Genomic DNA, 21,027 nt, shown 5'->3' with positions numbered 1-21,027 from the left:
GACTCAACACAAGGTTTCCTTGGCTAGGAAGGTACCTGGCATTTTTGAGTCTCTTTCTGCTTATTACCCCACACGACCGAAGACTTTGCCCCTTGTCCTGACTCTCAGCCACCTTGGGTTGCAGTTGCTGAGTTTTTAAGCTCTCTTGATTATCCAGAGATAACAGGCCATGAAAAAGCTAAATGTGCCTTGTCATGGGCAAAGACTTCTGGGTTGCTTTTTAAATACAGGACAAGTTTAAAATGAAAATAGTAATTGGTGTATTCTAATAAGTATGCAAATGGCAAGCTTACAAAATGGGCAAAAAGCTACAAATGAAGACCATATAAAATTATGCCCAATACCGATTACTTATTCTGTGATAGCCTAAAGGTGTTTTATGTCCATTTTTTTTTTTTTTTTGTAGAATTGTATGCCTCTCACCAGAATTAGTGTATTCCCCTTCCACTAAGTTATGTCAAGGTGAGGTTTGGTTTTGTTTTGTTTTGTTTTTTTTTCAGGTTGTGAGTGTATTGTGCTAGCATCTAGGTATCCTTGTCAGGATGGAGGGCTTGTTCCAGTTGGCACACAATGATTTGTTCGCACAAGACAATTCTTATTTGAACTGTTACATTAAATGTATGGGTGGTGTTGAAGATCTTTATACAGGTTTTGAAAAATATTCTGAAATTGGCGTATTTTTTTTGTTAATAACTTGCTGAAGATGGATTTTGTGTTACGAGGGAGAAAAGCAGATGGGGCGGGGACTTGATGCTGAGATTTTTCAGCAAGTGAAACATCCACTCAGGTATTCAGTCTACTGTCTGTGAATACTTTTAAAGTTTATTTGATTAGTTCATACAGCATAGCGTAAATATAATAAGCTTGCTCTTAGTCTTGGTTAACAGAATAAGGACATTGTCATGTTTCCATCAGCACAGGTAGGTCTGCAAGCAGGCCTTGCAGTCCCTGTTGCAGCAGTATATACTTGCAGGATCAAGACTCTAACCTGATTGACTTGGCTCTCGCTCTGTTCGTGACAGGCGAGTGGAGCTGGATCTGGGCTTGGCTGTTTGCGATGCAGCAGTTTGAGCTGGTGCTGATCGGTGTGTGTCTCCTGTAGGCGGCATTTCCATACAACCACCTAGTAATGAAATTGGTGTTTTTATTGTGTATAAAATAACGATTCACAGAGTCTGATGTCCCCTTTAAGGTGTGTGCTTGCTCGTAATTTCATCAGTGGGGTCACTGATTGCAGACTGCTACATAGAATGAGCAGCAGAAGGAAAAGATGCCTGCTTACATACTGACATAGCAACCAATTCTACTTTTTCACCCTATGTTGCAAGCACACAGCTCAATAATGTGTTGTGATTGTAATTAGAGTATTTCTATAGCATTGAAAAAAAGCTGTTTAATCCCACCAATGGGGATTATGCGCTTAGGAGTACTCACATGCAGAAGGAGTATGGGTCACCTTTTAGATAAGGGGAAAATAATAATATATTTCTTTCCAAAGCATCAGTGGATGATTTTGTTTGTTTGTTTTAAATACAGTTCTGAGGGAAGCAATGAGACTGAAACTTCTGCGCCTTCAGACTAGATCTTTCCACGCTTTAACAACAATATGCCAGTGCCGAAGCTTTAATAAAACTGGACATCCACTATTAAAGCTGGATAGTGAAGTTGACAGAACAGCAAAGTCTTGGAATTTGTATGCTCTGAAAACTGCTTCCCCTTGTTTGACAACTCGATGTGTGGAAGTCAAGAATTGGAAATTGGTCCAAGGAAATGTATCACCTTTGGGAAAATATATTTACTATCAGAGTGGGGAAGTTTTTTTCCCATCCTGGAAACGTTTTGGTGTGGCGATGACAGAAGATTACAAGCTCAATACAGAGCACATTAAAAAGCTTAGGAACGTATCATCAAGGTTTTACTCTGTTGTATCAGCTGGGAAAATTATTCCAAAACACAGTAACCAGCCAGTTAAGAGGCCACCGAAGGCACCAAGGACCAAGCAGCCATCCAGAACTAACCAGCCACTACTGTCAGACATGGAGGTAAAGTATAAAATTTACAGTTTGTATAACATTAAGGGAGCTTCATCAATTTAGTTTAGATTCAGATTTGGGTTGAGATTAACTTTTAAATGAAATTAACATGTTTATTTGATGAGAAGGATTTCATTATTTACCTTAACGTGGCCACAAAGAGGTTGGAACTCTTCAAATAGAAGCAAGTTTGATAGAAACTATTGTGTCTGGTATTTTGAAGATAAAGTGGAGATTTACTAGCAATGTGTAAACAAAAGTGGAGGTCAGGTAAGTGGTTAGTAAAGCGGAAAGATGAAATCCATTAAAAATAATTTTAACCTGCGCTCTCAAATCACATTTAATATTGAGAAACAAAGTGTAGCTTTCAGAATAATTTAACTTCCCCTAGCTATCCTTGCTGGTCCAATTCTACCCAGTTTTAAGTCTTCACTCAAACAGAAATCAGGATGATAGTAAATAGTTTAAAGGTTATATTCAGATTAAGTTTCAGATGGGAAATGGAGGTGCAGATGTAGCCTGTGTTACTTGAGGAAGATTATTCCATGTGTAGAAATAGCACCTTGATCTCCAGACTCCTACATCTACAGGCTCACTGCAGCAACAAACTGTTTTGGTAAAATGAGATATGATTAGGCTGAACGGTGCATATTTATGGCTGGTTCTCCTTGAGATAGCTCTTTGCAAGCCTCAATACTAGCGAGGGCAGACCTTAAGCATACTTGGATATAAAATCTCCAAGGAAAATCCTGGTGTTTGAAGTGTCACTGTTCTCCTCAAGCTACAACTGAGTTCCAGGGTATTGTTAATAAAATAGTATTCTAGATGAGACTGAAACAAGTACTGTGATTTCAGAAATAGCTTCTATGTTGCAAAATGTTTATTACATGATTTGGTGAATGTGAGCACAGAAACAGAAGTGTTAATGCTTGACTTCCCATCATGTAAGCTTCTCTTCTTAACATTCTGTATGATAAGCAGGAGTATGCTTTAATGTAACATAAAGACTACATTATAGATGATTTAGTTCCCACTTGTATTTTCCCATTGCTTTGAAAAAAGAAAGTGAAGAATATTAGTCCTGAAACACCATGTAATGTTTCAAGCTTGTTATTCATGCTGTGACATTACCTTCAGAGGTTGCTTCTTTCTGTTTGGTGAAGTGACAATTTTTTTCTATTATTGTGGCTCTGAAATGGCAGCATAGAATGCAAACAGTTTCTTCCTTTGACATTTTCATATATATGTATACAAGTGATATGCCCTGTTATTTTTACTTTCTTCCATTGTGAAGAAATGGAGAAAATACTGTCTGGCATACTGAAATAATAATACACTTCCTGCGGAAGCTTCCACATGGCAAAATGCTGTGCCAGAAATCACACAAACTCAGACTAACAGAAACATTTGCTATTTCTGAATAAACCCCATGTGGTTTTGTCAGATATATAGCCCCATCTACAGGGATATGGACAGGCTGTCGCGTTGACTGTAAGCTGACAGTGTTTTGGAATAAGCATTTTTTTAACCTGTTTGTGTATTTTCTTGTAGATGTGTAGTATAGAGAAATAACTTAAAAGGTGTGGCTGATTTTTGCAAGATGACTAATAAAAGTAGTGCAAGTGGAGAATCCTTGAGTATTTTTTCAGCGCACCGTCAGGTTTCCCTACATCCTGGTGTCATGAAAAAGCTGATCTTGCCTTCCTGCGTGCGTGTGGAGGCATCCGGGAGCCCTCCAGTAAGATGGGCCTTGCTGCCGGGGCCCTTACCCGGGGCAGGCTGCTGCCTCTCGCCTTCCCACTTGCCCCTTCAGACGCCAGCTCTAGGCCCGCTCCTGAGGTCTCACTTGGATGAACCCCCCAGGATCTCCGGTGTTTTTTGTCTGGGAGGGCCAGACAGTTGACACCTTTCTTTGGCAGAACAGACTGTGAATGGGGCCCGCCCCACCCCTCCCCAGCACTGCTCTGCCTGTGCTGTTTATTGGCAGAGTGCTGAGCACCATCAGTGACAAATGGTCGCAAGACCAGTTTTTCAGGACAGATGGAGTTACTTGAAAGCAGTTAACTGGTTTAATCAGTCCATCAGTGAGTAGTACCACTACCCAATTTAGTTAATCTCCTGAGGTCTGATGGCACGAAGAGCCTCTGAGCTAATTTTTAATGCTATAGCCAAGTAGTATAGAAAAAGCTTGAAATGCAAGTAAAGATGCAATATTTACTACGCTTAAGATAAAGACTGATTCCTGTGGTGATATAAGGATTTAAGTTCATCCTACTTGTTTTCTTTCTCAAAAATTTTTGTATGCTTAAAGTGGAAGGGATAGGTTAAGGAGAATTATGGTTTCATGAGTCTGTACAGCTGTTGGGGACATGATGATACAGAAAAATGAGTTGTTGAGGTACTTAGGGTGGCTACTCCTAAGGATAGCTGCGCTCTGAATAGAATGTCAATGAAAACTCAGCTGTAGGCAGAAAGGAAGAGGGCAGTGAGTGGCTGCAGTTTCTTTCTAGCACCAGAACAGATCTTGTATTTTTTTTTTTGAAGCTTGCAGGTGACAGTGGCATAGCAGAAAGCATGACATTAAGGTTGATCCACCAGTTAACACATCTATTTTAGGATTAGCTGAATCACTCATTAGAGTATAAACTTGTTGGCTGTATCTCCGCCAACTATCATGGGAGTTTAGACATCTAGAGTGCCTGTGGACATATATATTTTAGGTGTCTTAATCTCAAATTACAACCAATCCAAACAATCCCCATCAAACAAGATTTTACTAAAGATCTAAGTGAAACAGTACATTGCAGAAAAAACAAACTAATGCATATCCAAATGCTATTTCAGGCATGTAGGCTTAGCAGAAAACTTCTGGTCCTAACTAAATGTAAAGTGTTTACATTGAAACGGAAACTGTGGCAGTAAGACAGAAAGTCTGTCCTCTAGTGCATCTGCCTCAAAATGGACAATAGCACAAACAATTTACTGCAGGAAACATAGAGCAGCGTAGAGTTTGTCAGATTATATACGAGCTAGAATATAAGAGTTTGATCCCTTAACTCTTGACATAAGAGTTTCATGGCAGAGCATGTGTACTTCTAATAACCAGAGCTTTCTGGAAGAATCTGAAATATATAAATTGCATTGACAGTTTAGAGACTGAGAATGGATTTATTCTCAGACAAAATTGTGATAATGCAGCTTTTCAAAGGTACTGCAGCAAAGGAACTTGAGAAGACAGTTCTATTCCACTGTTAACTCAGCCTCATAGCACAGTCGTGTAAATATGCCTACAGAATTGCTCACTGAATATTATAATTACTTTTAAAGTTTATTTTCTGTTAGTGATCACTGAATTGAGATGATGTGTAAGCAAAGCTTTGGAAGTGATAACAATGTTAACAATAAAAAAGAAAAGGAGGTTTAAGTGTGTGGTCATGATTCTGATGACTGGTAACGAGCCCCCAAAGGAATAGAACACCTTTTTAAGCCTTGCTATTTGATAGTGTGTGAGTGCTGTGAGAATGTAATTTGGATTTTAAGTTGAAGTGTATTGTGGGTATAAATGTTTGCAGATGAGTACAGTTCTTTTGTTCATTTGTTGTTAGTTACATCCCCATTTGTATTAGTTACAAAAAGCTGCGAAGTGACTGATGCCCGATGAGACAAACTGCTTTCTGGATATCTTCCACTACATTGTACTGAAAAGCATTATTATGGGACATACATTGTATCAGAACAAAGAAATCCACTTAAAATGAGTAGTAGAATTTGCAAAGCGGTTTACTCTGCCTTTTTTGATTAATCAAGAAGATCTTTACACAGATGACTTTCTGATTTCTTTGCCATGTGTGAGTCAGTCTCATTGCAAGTCAGTATCATTTCTCCAGGTATTTGTTTAAATATGGCATTTTAGTTATTTAAGATTGTGGAATACTGAGGCAAGCTCTGGCAGTCGTATACTGTTCGACTGTGGTGTCAGTTGAGACGATGTTGTTAGTGCAAGATTCAGCTCGGGACGGGCACTGTAGCTCTGCAGCACCTACCCCTGGCCCTGAAGATCTGTGAGGTGCTGTGCTGCAGTGGGTCCTACCCTGGGAGTTCCCTGAGCAGTGAGCTTTGTGTGTGGAAAGGCGTGATGTTTGCAGTGGGAGCTTCTGCTTGTTAAGCAGGCTGGGATAGTTGAACTTCATTTATCATTAAAATATAGATGATAAAGCTGACATTGGGGGTGTCTTGCCGACTATGTCATAAGCTGTAGGATGGGAGAGCAGTAGCAAGTGTAGCTCTACTGTTAAAGCATTTGATTAACCTTCAGGGAAGAAGGGTGCACTGTGGCTCTCACAAAGCTTTTGGTATGACTTAGTTCACCTGGTTTGCTCTCAGTCTGTGATTTGCTTTTCCACTTAACAGGAAGCAAGTAATCTCATTCATATTTGTACACCAGGTGGACAGCATGGCAAAGGTAATAAATAGGAAAGACTGAATAAAAGAAAAATGTCACTGTCATAATAAATTTGAGGCAGACAGTTGTCTTATGAACATCTTGCTTCAGCCTTGCCCTAACTCAAATCTTTATTCCTTTGGCACAGAATCTGATGCAGTGCACAGCCTTTGCAACAGCAGATGAATATCATCTTGGTAATCTGTGTCATGACCTGACTTCACATGGATATGTTGAAATAACAAGTTTGCCTAGAGGTAGATTTTTGAAATGTATTAAAAGCAATGTTTATACCTTGGGAAATGAACTATGGGTGAGGTATATAATTTTTATAACATGATGTATTCTTATTCTGGTAGTACCCTGTAATATATCATACTGCCTATAAAAATACTGCGTTGCTTTAAAATTCCATTTGCCCGAAAAACTGCAACAACCTTTCAGAACAGCAATATGACCAGCACTTGCTGTTACCCTATGATAATTTCCCCCAAAATTACAATGACATTAAAAGTATTGAAAGATGCATGCAGGAAAAATAAATTTGGAAATTTTCTGATACAAATAATTTCTATAGAAATTTGCTAACTGAAAAAATTCAGAAAGTTTTATTTAATCTTTCAGTAATGTGACACCGTAGTGCTTCAGCTGTCAAAACAATTTTGTGATTTGAAGTGTTGCACCTTCTTTTCATATCCACACTTCTATTAATGTAAATCGCTGAGGGTTGGAGACGAAGGTGTGCAAGAAAGAATCTTGCTGACTAAGTGAAAGTAAAAAGTTATACACATACATGTTTAGTTCTAGTGAAGAGAATGCAGTTGATACTTTTATTATTGGGCCAAATATATCCCAGCAACTGTTGAATGCTTCACTTGGCTAGACTTAAAGTAATTGGTTCTGGTTTCTGTACAAAGTTTCTCTGAAGACTCAGGAAAGTATGGCTTGGAAATAGCTGAAGTATACTACAACAAAAAAACAAATGGAGCTTTTTATAGCTTAAGGAGCCTTATGCCCTAGAACAGCTGTGATTTTCATACATTGGCAGTAGAATGCTTTTTTTTTTTTTTTTTTTTTTTTTGAATGAATAAATGAATAGATTATATGAAGCTAAGAGAATGACAGTGTTTATGGGCATTTCAGTAGAGGTTATCAGATGTCTGGCTGCCTCTCAAACACTTAATAATCCAAGTGCAGTAATGCTCCAGCAGGTTTCTTTCAAACACAAGATTTACTAATGATTGTCTTGCTCAGAAGGATGAACTTGGAACAACAAGGTGCTGCAGAGCACAGGTTTCGTCTTCCTTTGTGTAGTTCCTTTGCATTAAAACAAAACACTGGCGTCACAGCTTTGAGATAAAAACTTCAAACAATCCCCAGCATGACTGTGAATTATGGTAAGGTGAATGTTGCTGTTGCTAGTATTTTACCCTGGGAGTGTGGGTTTTGCCAGTTCTTTCATTTCTTCATGGTGTGTTTTTGACTTCTCACAACAGATACTTTGTTTATCAAAAGTTTTGAGGAAGTAATGATGAAAGGATATTGGATTGTGCCAGTAGATCTGATGTGTTGTGGTGGTTCATTTGTGCATGTAGCAGTGGTTGGTTACTCAGTCAAACGTTGACTCTCAGAAAATCAAAAAATATTAGCACATAGAAATCTAAATCAGCAATTATTGTGTGGATTTGTTGCTTTGTAGTGTTCTTCCTAAGCATTATTCTTGTTTTCGAGCTCTTTAAAAACATTGTGGAGGCAAATCCTGTACCTTCACTTAAAATGGACCAAATTCTCTTCAATTGTGGATGGCGTGGCTGGAATGGATAAATAAAGATTGGGTGATATTTGAAAAGGCAAAAGAGAAAATGCAAACAAATGTTTCTTCCATGGTGAACTCAGATTTCACACCCAAAACTTGCTCTAGTGATTCATCAAATCATGTGTTTCTGAACCCGAATAGCAAGTGAAAGAAGAGTCTTTCAGGAGTTCACAGAGACCAACCATGTGGTCTCAATTCAGGTATTAGCAAAAGTATATCCAATACCTAGTCATCTTTCTCTACTGCCACAATCTACATGGCCTCTATGGCTTGAGCAGTAAAGCAGAGGGTGGAATTTGTTCACAGGCCGAATTTGATGCCTTGTTGCTTGACTTGTGATCTTTCTGCAAAGGGGTGAACTTTTTAAGGCTGGGTTTTGTTTGTCTAGCTTCCACTAATTCTGCAACAAAATGAGTCATGCTGGAAAGTAACCTTTTTTTTAGTCAAAACCACATCAGGACCTCTAAAACTTTATCTATATTAGCAAGTAGTACAGTGGAGCAGACCTGTAGGGGGGGGGGTGGGGGGAAGAAAAAAAAAAAAAAAACAAAAAAAAAAAAAACAAAAAAAAAAAAAAAAAAAAAAAAAAAACACAACCCTGTTTTGAGAACCCATCATCCACATTTGTTACGTTTTGGAGCATTTACTTACACAAGCTCAAGTCTGGTCCTTTGTAACAAATACCCGTTAGTGGTTGGAGTACAACAGGTGCATTTTTGTAGCTCTTCTTTCAGTTGTAATTTAGTGCAAAAAAAGCCAGTTTGTGTACTGTGCCACTGTTCTGCAGTGCACATGAGAAGTGTGGTAAATGGAGGTGGCTGGAAGATTTGTTTCAAAAGCACACTTCTGATCCGAAGGAAAATGCAGGTGTACCCTCTCCTGCCTTGGGGCTATGCTCTTTCAAGTTTCTGACTGTCAAAGCACAGTCAGCACAATTTGTGTGCAGATTAGTCCCATGCTACATAGAAAAGAGAAGGATCTGGGCAAACAGATTTGAATGGTAATTTCTCTGCAACTGTGGGCAGCTTGCATAGTTCACTGATGTTGTGTGTCCACTTCTGTATTCTGTTTCTGGTTATTTACTATGCCCTGCATCAGTTTTCTGTTAAGTCTTTTGCTCTTCAAAACCGTTACATTTCATTAACTAAAGATTCCAGTAAAGTTCAACATAGTGGCTGAGTCTGTCTAGAGTGTGACACTTCAGAGAAGCAGTGTAGATTGATACTGTAGTTGTTTCCTGGCAAGCATTTCCATCAGAAAAATAAAATTATGGGACTGACCAACATGTTAGCATCTAACTGTCAAACTGGAGTTATATGCTTATAGTTATCCTTTTAGAAGTTTGACTAATTCAATTTTTTCATTTATTTCAAACCAGATGCTGCAAACGTTTTGGTGATTGGTACTGAGAAATCTGCAAAAGATGATGATTCTGGCATGATTTTTTTCTTCAGGTAGGCTATAAGTCTTGCCCCAAACATTATTTTATTAATAGCAATGGTGTGAAAGTAGTAGTGCAGCGTGCTAGATCATTGCATTATACTACCTCATGAAATTTTAGGAATAACTGTCCAAGCAGAATGATTTAAAAAAAAAAAATCAGAATTATTTAAATGGTTAAAAAATAACTTCTCGGGTTTTTTACATTAAACTGTGGTTAAAAAGCCACTATTATGTAGGTTTTGTGAATATAGTATTGTCTCTTGATTCACAATGCCAAAAATTACCACTGTACAATTTGAGTATTGCATTGAAAGACATTTAAAACAGTATCATTACACCTTAGTTTTTCCTTGAATTCACAGGGAAGGGGCTGTTGTGTTTTGGAATGTGGAAGAGAAAAGTGTAAGTAAAGCAAAACTGTTGAAACTTCATAAGCACATGTTTTGTCAGTCCCACAAAGCTCAGCATGCTTGGGCTTTCTTTGGGAGCTTGCATCTCTCCATGAAGGAAAAGGACTGATTCTTCTAATGAGTGCAGGTGCTTGCCTGCTGCTGCCTTCAAGTGTGATGTCGCTGATGTATCAGCTTTGAAACTCGACTTTCTGCACAAAGTGAGCAAATATGTGTAACATGCAAAGTGGATAACATTTTCTACTTAAGGCCAAAAATCTGAAACCTTAACCTGGTGAGATTGGCCAAAAAAAAAATTCTTGCAGCTCTCCATCCTGAAGTAGATCAGAAAAATCAATCTGTGAATGGTTGTTTGAGAGACACTAATGTAACATAAAACATGTTAGGAAAAAAAAAAAAAAGGATCATTCTGTTCTATTCCTTTTAAGTCAAGACTATTCAAAACTTAGGTTTGAATAACTTCGAAAGAGACAAAATTTGTAAGTGACTTTTTAATACTGTTTTGTGTTTCTACCAGTTAGCAGTTTTCCTGAAGGAAGACTTACTGGTTGGTATGATGGTTAAAATATGTTGGTATTGAAATGACATACCCCTTATGATAATTTGGTACTCTTTGCTGACCGAGAGGTATGCCACTGGCATATCTCCTTTTCTGAATATAGTTATAGTTACTTATGTTTTTTTTCAGTATATTGATTGTTATTACTATGGTTAAATAAAACTGGATTCTTGGTACAAAGAGAAAAAGTATCAATCTTATCTGTAGGTAGAGTATGAGAAATTAAATGGAGTATTAAATAGATGATACTGAGATGCACAGAAGTTCACAGGAGGATTTTCATTAAAGTAAATGAAAACACAGAGCAGTTGTTTCCAGACATGAATAATTTCCAGATTGAAGTTCACTTTTTCTGTCTCAGACATGAAATGTTCCTGATTTCCTGTCTGTTTGGGGGGGGTTCAGTACATCAGCTGGCCTACAAAAAGACACTAGTTCTCCCGTCTAGCCTTGCCTGTAGCACACTTAGGGTGCTATGGCTGTAACTATGCTACTGATTCACAGGTATTACTGAAGACTAGCTGACTAACTGCTATTGATTTTTATGAGTTGGGCACCTCTACCCACTGGAGTACTCTGAAAAATGTCGTTTTGTTGTCCATGCTTAAGTACCTTTGAAAATTTGATACCACATTTTTCTTGTCAGTAGTAGTAACTTTAGTTGGTCCCTTGCTAGCTTTATTTGTAAAAGAAGAGGAAAACTGCCTCTTTCTGCTTATTGAAATCATAGTAAAAGTTTTAACTTCCAAACAACTTGCTCAAATAGAGGAGGTATATTTACGCACACATTTTAGTTAATTAAAAAAAAAAAAATAAAAAAAACCCACCACAACTGGTCTGTAGAACAGAAACTGAAAGTAATTCGGTAAAACAGAATGTAGAGAATCACGGTGGTTGCTCCAGAATAACTATTAGGAGAAGAAAAACTATTTTAAGCTTATGGACACTTAACAGGAGAAGTAATAACTAGAGACTGAGCATAAATAGAGATTTAAAATGTAAAATACCATTTTCAGATTCCTGATTAGGGAGGTTGTGCAACAGCTTCCCCACCAAAAATAGCAAGGGCAAAAAACAAAACTAGCTCCGAGGTGGAGTTTCATCTGGTTTTTGTTTTGTTTTGTTTGTTTTTTTAAAAGGAAATTCTGTGATGTGATTGTAATGGCAAGCGTTTGCATTTGTGAATCCAGAACATCTCTTGTAATTAAATGTACTGTGTCACAGGTAGTCTCTTCTATAAAATCAGGCTGGGACTAGAAGAAACTCACATCAGTCAATGGCAGCCTTTGCGTTACTCTGACTAGATAAAAGAAAGCTGCCACTGAAATACAGTTTCTCATCCAGAGCACTTTGAAGAACTTAAGGAGTATGCATATTACAAGACATTCAAATTTCACAGAATCGGTTATGGTCTGTAAAGCTTTGTTAAATCTTGCTTTGTATTGGCCCTGGGAAGCCTGAGCTGGTTGTAGGGGGAAGGGATGGTTAGTCTATTAACAGCGTAATTATTACTGTATTAGTAATGACTTCACAAAGCCAACTAGAGCACCTGGATCCAAGTGAACAACACACTCTTGGATTCTGGCATGCTACAGTATGGATTGGTGATTAACTGGCATTGTTTTAGAGGGGTTTGCATTGCTGAACTGTCTCTGGATGCAGCAGAGCTGGTTGGCTGAGCTCACTGGCCTAACAGCAGGCACTGATTAAAAAATGAAAATAATTTTTCATACCCCTTTTTTTACCAAGAGACTTGGAAAATATGGTAGGTACTAGTCATGCTAACATTAAATTCAGGATTATGAAACAAACAGTTGCAGCTGTAGGATTGGTTGTTTTTTTTTTTTTTTAGTGAAAAATGCTATCATGTCTTACATACAGTATCACCAAAATTCTTGAAAGCAATGAAGAAATCTAGGACTGCAAAGAAAATCCCTCTGCAGGTGATCCAACAATTTTTTTTAGATTACTTAGCCTGGAGAATTTGCTTTGTGAACAAATTAGTAGCATACAGTTTTGCACTAAAAGATTATTATCTATTATTTTGAAGACAGTGTTTTAAGTATGACTTAATAGAAGATTCACCTCTTAATTTAGGCATCAAAAGTGTATTGTGTTCTTCTGGGGTTTTTTATTGGCTGTTGTGTAGCTAAATGCCTTTTAAAAACCTGTAGGTGAGTGCTTTTTTTAGTTCAGAATTTGTTCCAATTGCAGAATTATTTTTATGAGGGGAGCCTCGTAGCACATAGAAAGGAATAAGGATGAGGAATCCTAAGTCAGATGTCAGAGGAGAAGGTTTTGTGAGAGAAAAAGGCTTCTTCCTGCATCAGGTTTTATTGTGCTTGAGAATAAAATGACAATGACATTACTTCTGCAAGTAAAATTGCACATTTAACTGTTTACAGTGTTGAATGTGGGCAGCTGAAACCATCTTGACAGATTTCTGTAGTGGTAAAGGATTTTTGTAATATAACCCAACCTCTGATAGCTGAAACAAAACTGTTGATTTTAGCAGAAAACGAGTAATTTGGGCAGAAACAAGACACCTGACGTACTTATCCTAAAGATTAATTCCCACTCAGACATCTGCCAAAACCTTGTACAGCTCACTGTTATAAAACTGAGTATGTCCACATTGTCTTTACTGCTGCTGTAGTTAATCCTTACTGTGTTTTATACATGCAGACATTAAATGACATTTTAGTCTTCACAGATTCCTTGCAGTTGTTCATAGCCACAGATTCTTCCACACAGCTACAGATAGTTTCAGAAGTAAACTGTGGTAATAATCACTTAATTACTTAGCATGCCTGTTCATTGTTATTTAAATAACTTCAGCATGAAAGTTGCATTCATCGACCTATTAGAAGTGAGATCTTTGTAGAGTGATAGTATAGTGCATATGAACTGTTCCTGTGTGTGCAATTGTCTTTCTCTTAGATGAAGAAGATCATGCAAGTGCTAGAACAGCATGAAATTCAGCCATATGAAGTTGCACTAGTCCACTGGGAGAATGAGGAGATAAACTATAGAATAGGAGAGTAAGTATCTTCAGGCACTCTTTCTATAGAAGCTTATAGACGCCCAAAACAAATTCAAGCAAAGGCAACTAGTAAAAAAATATACTTGTGCTTTCTCTTTTTGCAAATTAGTAAGATAAGAAGGGGAGAAAACGGTAAATTTAAATTGAAAAATTTTGCTGTATTGCTAAATTTGCAATTAATGGCCTCTACGACTTGATTGTGCAGTAGATTTTGTAAATGAAGCTCCATGTCCACGCAAATGATCATGTTCTTCAGCAATCCCATATAGAAACTGTGTACCTCACAGAAAAAAAAACAAATACGCGTTATTGATACAAGTCTGATTTTAAACAGGATTCTCTGCAACAGCTTTCCTTAGTGCTGTCTAGGTTCATATACAATGGTGTAATTCTGCACATACTTTACTTCCTAGGAAAGTTTTAACTTGAATACTGTGGAATGATAAACCTGGCAAGTTGTCTTGCCTTGCTAAATAATGTTTTTTCATCAGCAGGAGCAAATGATCTCTACAGAAATATTTCTCAGTGTAAATGATGATATAAATTATCTGTAATTTTCCAACAGCACCAAAAAACTACTCTTGGACAGGACACTGTAACACTAGGAGCTGAGTTAATGAGGTTGACCTTATTTAAGGTAACCTGATAAGAGGACGGGTTTTTGTTTTTGTGTTTTCCTGGTCATTTGAAAACTGCAGATACTATCCAGTTGTGTAATGTGTGATTCCTGACATACTCCATTGTGTTTATGCAAGTTTCATAGTGAGATTGACATGATAAATTGAATGATGCTCATGCCCCCTTTTCTTTATTCCTGGCCCCCTATGCAGTAGAGGTTTCAGTAACATCATAGCAGGGAGTGAGTGCTGTCGATAAAAGTGGCAGAAGAAAAGGAAAACAGAAACAGAAAAATAATACGGGAGATAGAGAGCAGGAGAGAGGCCAGCATCCTGCTTACTCTGTATTATCTGTGCACATTTAGCAATGCTGTAGTTACCATCATGGCTTGCTGTAGTTTCATTTAAACCTAGAAAATTTGGGCATAATATTAGTCTTAGACCGAGGAACTAATTTTCACGGATTTGTTTTGGTTATTGTCAGGTTGAACATGAGTAAAATGCAATGATGGGGATGATATCCATACAGATATGGCATGCTTTATATGAATAACCAACAAATCTTTCTTGCATTGTTGACTGCTGTTTAAATGTCCCTTTGCTGGTGGCTCTAGTCAGTGAAGATGCTTCAATCCTGTTTTAACAGAGGTCAGACAAAGCTTCATAAAGGAGAAATCTTATTAAATTCTGAACTGGATAGTGATGAAGTTGTTCTGCAGAAATTTGCCTTTTCAAATGCTCTTTGTCTTTCTGGTAAGTTAATCTTGTTTGTACTGTCAGCCTATGCTACAGATTTTGTGAAATGTCAGTATAACTGTGACTTGTACAGTGACAGGTTGGAGAAGACTTGGTGTCTGGTTTAGGCAAACTGTGTAACGATTGATTGTACTTCAGGGGGAGGATTCGTTTTCAAAGTTTTTATCTTGTTTTCTTTAAATTGGAATTACCTCATTCAATGTAAATAGTCACAAAGATGAACAAAACACATGAACAAACATACTTTGCAAAGATACACGTTCTGCTGAAGCATCCTGTTCCCCACCCTTGAGAACTATTCTAGGATAGCAGCGAGTGTAGAGTCCAGTATTAGAAACGTGTCAGTAATCTCAGGTAATACATCCTGACATCATTTCCTTTATCAGAAAAAGCTAGATGCCAGCTAAAGAAGTAATGTAGAGCACTGATTCCCAGCTGGGGAGGTGTATCAGTATCAGAGGTGTGGACCAGAGTCACAGATAACGTTTTCCAGGCTTATTAGCCATGGCAGGAGGCAGCAGGAGGCACTGGGAAGAAGTCAGGCTCAGCAGCAGTGCTGCTGCTGCTTGAGGAAATACATTTCTGCTGCTTCAGGCCTCGAATGGGGTAGGAAGTGGGAGTAGAAGCTAGCACCAGTAAGGCCATCCTCGAAAAGACATTTAAAGGAAATCTGGTCTGTCTACCCCCTGCTGCTTTTAGGGTCAATTACGGGATTCCTGTAGTATTTGGGGAAATGCACCTTTAAACAGAAGAGACATCAAGAAACAGAAGGCATGTTTTTGAAGTGATATACCGTTTGATCAGGGAGTACAGCATAACTAAATGGTTCTTCACTGTTGAAGGAAAAGCTTTTGAGGAAAAAAGCCTTTTGTTCTTTATAGTTTTCCTATTCATAAAGCCACTGCATCGAAGAGTAGTGCCACATATAACGGAGCAAACAATTTATTCCCAGGAAATAACTGGTACCAATTTATGTTAGTGTGAGACATCCACATCCTAAAGGAAAACAGTTCAATAACATTTAATAAAAAATAAAGGATGCAAGTAGAGTCAAAGTCAAATTTATGACACAGCAGAAACCAATCTCTGTCAAATAATCGGTGATAGCTGAAATGCCTATTGGATTTTTTTCAGGGGCTAAATCGAATGTCATTTAAGTCACTGACTTGGATTAGGCCTCTCTATTCAAAAGATGAATGTGAAAAATGCTTGGCGTTGGATTTACTATCACTGTCCTGACTAGATGATACTATCGATTACCACAAAAGAGTTCATTTTGACAACTAAATCTTCCCCGATTAATTTTTCTGAGTGAATAGGTTAATTTTTGATCTGTTGCTACTTCATTCTTGTCTGGGAATCTGCGGACTAAAGAACAAAGGCCTGAGTTACATCATCTTCCTGTAGAAACACCTTTCCAGGCTCAAGCTTGAGGCATAGTGGAATTTGTGTTGCCATTGCCCATGCTGAGCAGCTTCCACAGAACAGAAGTTACACCTTCTGTGAACATTATATTCACCCAAAACCAAAATGAGAGATTGCTTACATTTGAATTTAGCTTCAACAAGTACAGGTGGTGTGTCTATACAAGCTAACTCTCCGTGGTTTGAGCATGATGCCTCAAACGTGGGACAAATGGAGAAGGAGAGTTCTGCAGGGCACTAGAAATGCAGTGGAGACTCTTGAGTGGCACCACACGAAGTCAGCCTGGTGCCAGCACGGCTCATTATCTCCAGCCTCCTCGGAACATAGTTTGCAAAGGCTTCGTACATACGGTAGAGCACATAAACATGCAGCTTTTGAGCTGAAGTAGAAACTCTCCAGGATCTGGACTGATCATTTGGAGTCAAGAGCTGTGCTCAAGGTGGCTCTGCATGCAGAGCTGTGTCAGTGCCCAGCCCAGATTTGTCCACAGATGTATGAACATTGCTTGTATAATACTAACAGTAACTTCCTGCAAATAATGTTTGTATCTAGCAACATGTCTTGAAGCAGCATGTTGGCAGGTTTAAAGTTATGATTACTTAGAAGCATATATACCTCTCAGAGTGTTCTGCTTTGTCACCTTTGTGTTGCAGTAAAGCTGGCTATTTGGGAGTCATTACTGGATAACTTTGTGGAATCTATCCAGTCGATTCCGGAGGTGAGGTCTTGTTTTTATGTCTCCCCTCCTTTTCTCCTGTGCTGTGTAAAAAAAAAAAAAAAAAAAAAAAATCAGTCCAGATACAGCTGAGGGTTTGGGAAAAGCAATTGAATGCTTAGCATGGTCGGTGGATGGTAAAGCCACCAACGTAAAGAAGCTCAGGACACCTGCAAGGTGGCAGGACAAGAAATCACCAGTCTTTAAAGGATTGGAATGATGCTTCCCATGTTGTGCCACTGTCACCTGCCACTGTTGAATGTGTATGCGTGACAGGACAAGCAGCATTTTAAAACCTGGCTAAACACAGTGTGTGGTAGCTTGGGCTGAAAGTAATGTGCTTTAACTGGAATATAATGAAGAGTTTGAGTGAATTACTTAAACCACAGTTTTTCATGAGACTTAATTAAAGTACAAAGTCCATATGATGTTGCATATAAAAATGAGATTTGTAGGGTTCAAAAGAGAAAACATCATTTTTATTATTTTTTTTATGAAGGAAATAAATGGTAATACACTGTTTGTTGTAAGGAAAAAGTATAAAAAGGCTAAGTAGTGGCAAGGTAAAAGAACACAGTCATGACTTAAAAATAACAATAGTAGGAAGAAAGAAACAAATGGTCTCTTGTTCAGGAAATCATCCCTAGAAAATGCTCCAGGATTTTGTGTAGATTCCGATGACCTATTCAGTGATTTCTTGAAAAACCTGGGTGAACAGTTGCATGGTGATATTCCTATAAAGCTAGATAAGCAAGACACTAAGCAAACAAAACTCAAATGTTAGTAAGTATGATATGCGTTCAGATCTTAACTGACATTCATACTTCAGGCTGTAAAACTGGAAACTTTCTTAACTACTAGTAGATGCTACTCGATCAAGCAGTGAAAAGCTTGTTACTTTGCAGATACTGAAGTCACGAAGGAAGGTAAAACTGTCTCACGCGGATGTAATGCAGAAAATTGGAGAACTCTTTGCATTAAGGTAACTTTTTCAGTTACACCCAAGACGTATTACACAGAATTTACTTTTTAAGTTGGGCATGATGCAAAGACCAGAATACGCAGTAAACACAGCGGGATGGGGCCGGGGGGAATTCCTTCAACCTTCTTTTGGCTGGAGACTGGGCGTGCTGTTTATGTTAGAGCACCCACTGGCTCACCACTCACACTGTGGCAGCTCAACTAGAGACAGGGATCGAGCAGCATATTGTAAATGGCCAAATTCCACACCCTTTTCCCTCCCTGGGTCCAGCAACACACGTCTCACAACCAGTAATTACAGTAGATACTAGAGTACGCAGAGGATACCAGGAGGCAGGGCAGGGGCAGGCAGAACTGTTAACTACGGCACAGACTTCGTAAAGCTTTTCTGTGAGTTCCGTTCTTCCCTTGACTTAGTCAGATACCCCTGCTACATTGTAAGAATGTAATGGGGTTTTTTTCCCCTCTCAAGTGAAATTTGGCCACTTGAGAATTCACGGCATTACACACGATTCTATAAAAATCCCCTCAAAATCAGCAAAGAAAGAGGTAAATTTAAAAAGCAATTCCTATTTTAAACATTCAGTTTTATATCCCTACTGGAAGAACTGTTTAGTAATGAACAATGGTGATCTAAGTGTCCAGAGATTTATGGGAGCAGTAGGTTGAGGGTGGGAGATTTTAGCTCTTAGTCTTTATGATACTGTCGCCTGGTTCTAAAAGGCGTGCTATGCTCATGTACCCAGCATGCAGTACCAGTCACACTTGAAGAGTTCTGAGATATAAACAAGCTGTTAAGGAGCTCCCCAGTAACTTTAACTCCTGTACTACTTCAGTGAGCTAATAGCATAGTCGAGGACTTCTCTGCAGATATCAAACCTTAAGGAAGGTGACAGGGTGAGGAGGCAGTGTTGCCATAAGGTAAGTCATTTATGCTGAGAACTGTTAAACAGTGCAGTACTCTCAGAACAGTTTCAGGAGGCGTGACCGATTTTAAACAATCACTACAATTTTATTTTTGTTACGAAAGGAGATTCTTCTCATGTTTTACTGAAAATTACAGGAAAATTTTTCTGATTTTTTTTAACTACTTTGTAAATGTTTGCTCCTATATTCACCAAAAGAAAGTCTGAACTACTGTAGTACCCGTTCTTTTTAGACACCGTATAAATCTGAGTTCAGACCTGCTAATAACACCCGACTTCTACTGGGATAGAGAAAAACTGGAAGAGCTTTATGACAAGACTTGCCAGTTTCTCAACATTAATCGCAGAGTTAAGGTAGGTGTCTTGCTGTTACGAGAATTTTTCACACTCAGATCAGGTAGCTTTGGCTCAGCAGGGTTACAGATGGCTCCATGAATGTCTGTTTTAGTTGTAGAAACTGAATGAAGAATAATAGGATCCTATACACTATCCCCTTTTCCCTGTGTTTGTAACCCACTCACATCTTTTACCCAGTTTAGGTTAACAACCCTGTCTCACATGAATGGATTGCATATTTCCTGAGCCACTAAATTAGGCTTTAAATAGTTTTAAGAAGAGGAGATTTAATTCTTGTTCTGAAATGTGTGCAAGAAAGCAAGTCAAAAAAGAGAGGTGAAGCAGTCTTCTTACTGACATGATCATTCAGGTCAGTTCACTGAAGGGTGACGTAATGCTTACTGCTGAACCAGAATAAGCAGCATGAGAACCACCTCTTCTGGTGGGACAGCAGCCTTCATTAAATACTTAGTTACTTGTGAGGCATTCCAGCAAGCTGCATCTTTTGCTTGTGCCTGTTTTCATGATAGCACCCAGGAACAGTTTAATACCTGCAGAGGCATATCTGTATTTCTGTTACTTCTGTGAACCAATTGAAATAACACTAATTTATATTGAAACTTCTCTTGCTTGTGCATGTTGCCTTACAGGACTTTCTGTTCTATTCTTTTGTGGCAGTGTTAGCAATTCTAGTTCTGTTCAGCGAGCCCTGCTGTGGATTGCGTGCCTTTATTTTCAGTGATCTCATTCCACTTATGGAATCCAGATTTGCCATGTACATGGAATCTCTTGCAGGTAATGAATGAAAAGCTTCAGCACTGCATGGAGCTGACAGACCTAATGCGGAACCACCTGAATGAAAAGCACACTCTGCGCCTCGAGTGGATGATAGTAATACTCATCACCATAGAGGTTGGTGGGGTTTTCTCTACTATCACATTGAAAATGTAACAAGAAGTGCAACTTACATGCTTCAGAATTTGAGAATCGGGATTATTTTACTAATGTACTGTGTAAGGGGATTAGTCTTCAGTTCTTTGCAAGTAACTTTTAAATCACAGCTGCAGTTATTTTTCAGATTATCTCGTTAACAGCATAAACTGTTTTAAGGATTATTAAATCAAATAAAAATTCTTATCAATGTGTTTGATATTCCACAGGTTCTGTTTGAACTTGCAAGGGTAGTTTTCTGACAACAAAAGAAACTTGGGAAGAAGAAAGCTGACAAAACCGTAAAGACCATACGGCCCAGAAAATTCCTATCATATGCTTCTAGGAAACAGTGGAATTGTCTCTCTTTATGAAAATGTACATCTTCTACTCAAATAAAAAATAAATAAATCTGTCTGTGAACATTATTCCCAACTGCTGTGCTAGTGATGTTAGAGGAGTCTTAATCTGTGGATGTGCTAGTGTAAAGCTGAGACACTAATGGCGCAGTTGTAGGGGAAGTTTTCCAGCGAGTGGCCCCAGATGCAGGCAGGACTGCTGCAGGGAGAGATTTAGCTTTGTCTTAATAAGCAAGG

At 38.4% G+C, this 21,027-nt stretch overlaps 1 protein-coding gene across 1 annotated transcript; it reads left to right on the top strand.

Annotated features, from left to right (window-relative positions):
- Positions 1–2: 2 nt before the first annotated feature.
- Positions 3–20,633, top strand: RMND1 (required for meiotic nuclear division 1 homolog; the record flags this gene model as incomplete). The annotated part of the gene is made up of 12 exons (XM_009970049.3): positions 3–31; positions 407–462; positions 1,537–2,042; positions 6,623–6,731; positions 9,669–9,744; positions 10,096–10,135; positions 13,643–13,743; positions 15,009–15,115; positions 17,197–17,261; positions 18,164–18,240; positions 19,399–19,519; positions 20,297–20,633. Coding segments are annotated over 12 exons (1,443 nt in total), but the record flags the coding sequence as incomplete, so codon positions are not given.
- Between the last annotated feature and the right edge of the window lie 394 nt (positions 20,634–21,027).

The sequence above is a fragment of the Tyto alba genome, unplaced genomic scaffold (genome assembly GCF_018691265.1).
Source record: "Tyto alba isolate M040663 unplaced genomic scaffold, T.alba_DEE_v4.0 Super-Scaffold_22, whole genome shotgun sequence".
Classification (NCBI taxonomy): domain Eukaryota; kingdom Metazoa; phylum Chordata; class Aves; order Strigiformes; family Tytonidae; genus Tyto; species Tyto alba.
The sequence above is the reverse complement of the archived record's forward strand: the minus strand, read 5'-3'. Positions and strand labels throughout refer to the sequence as shown.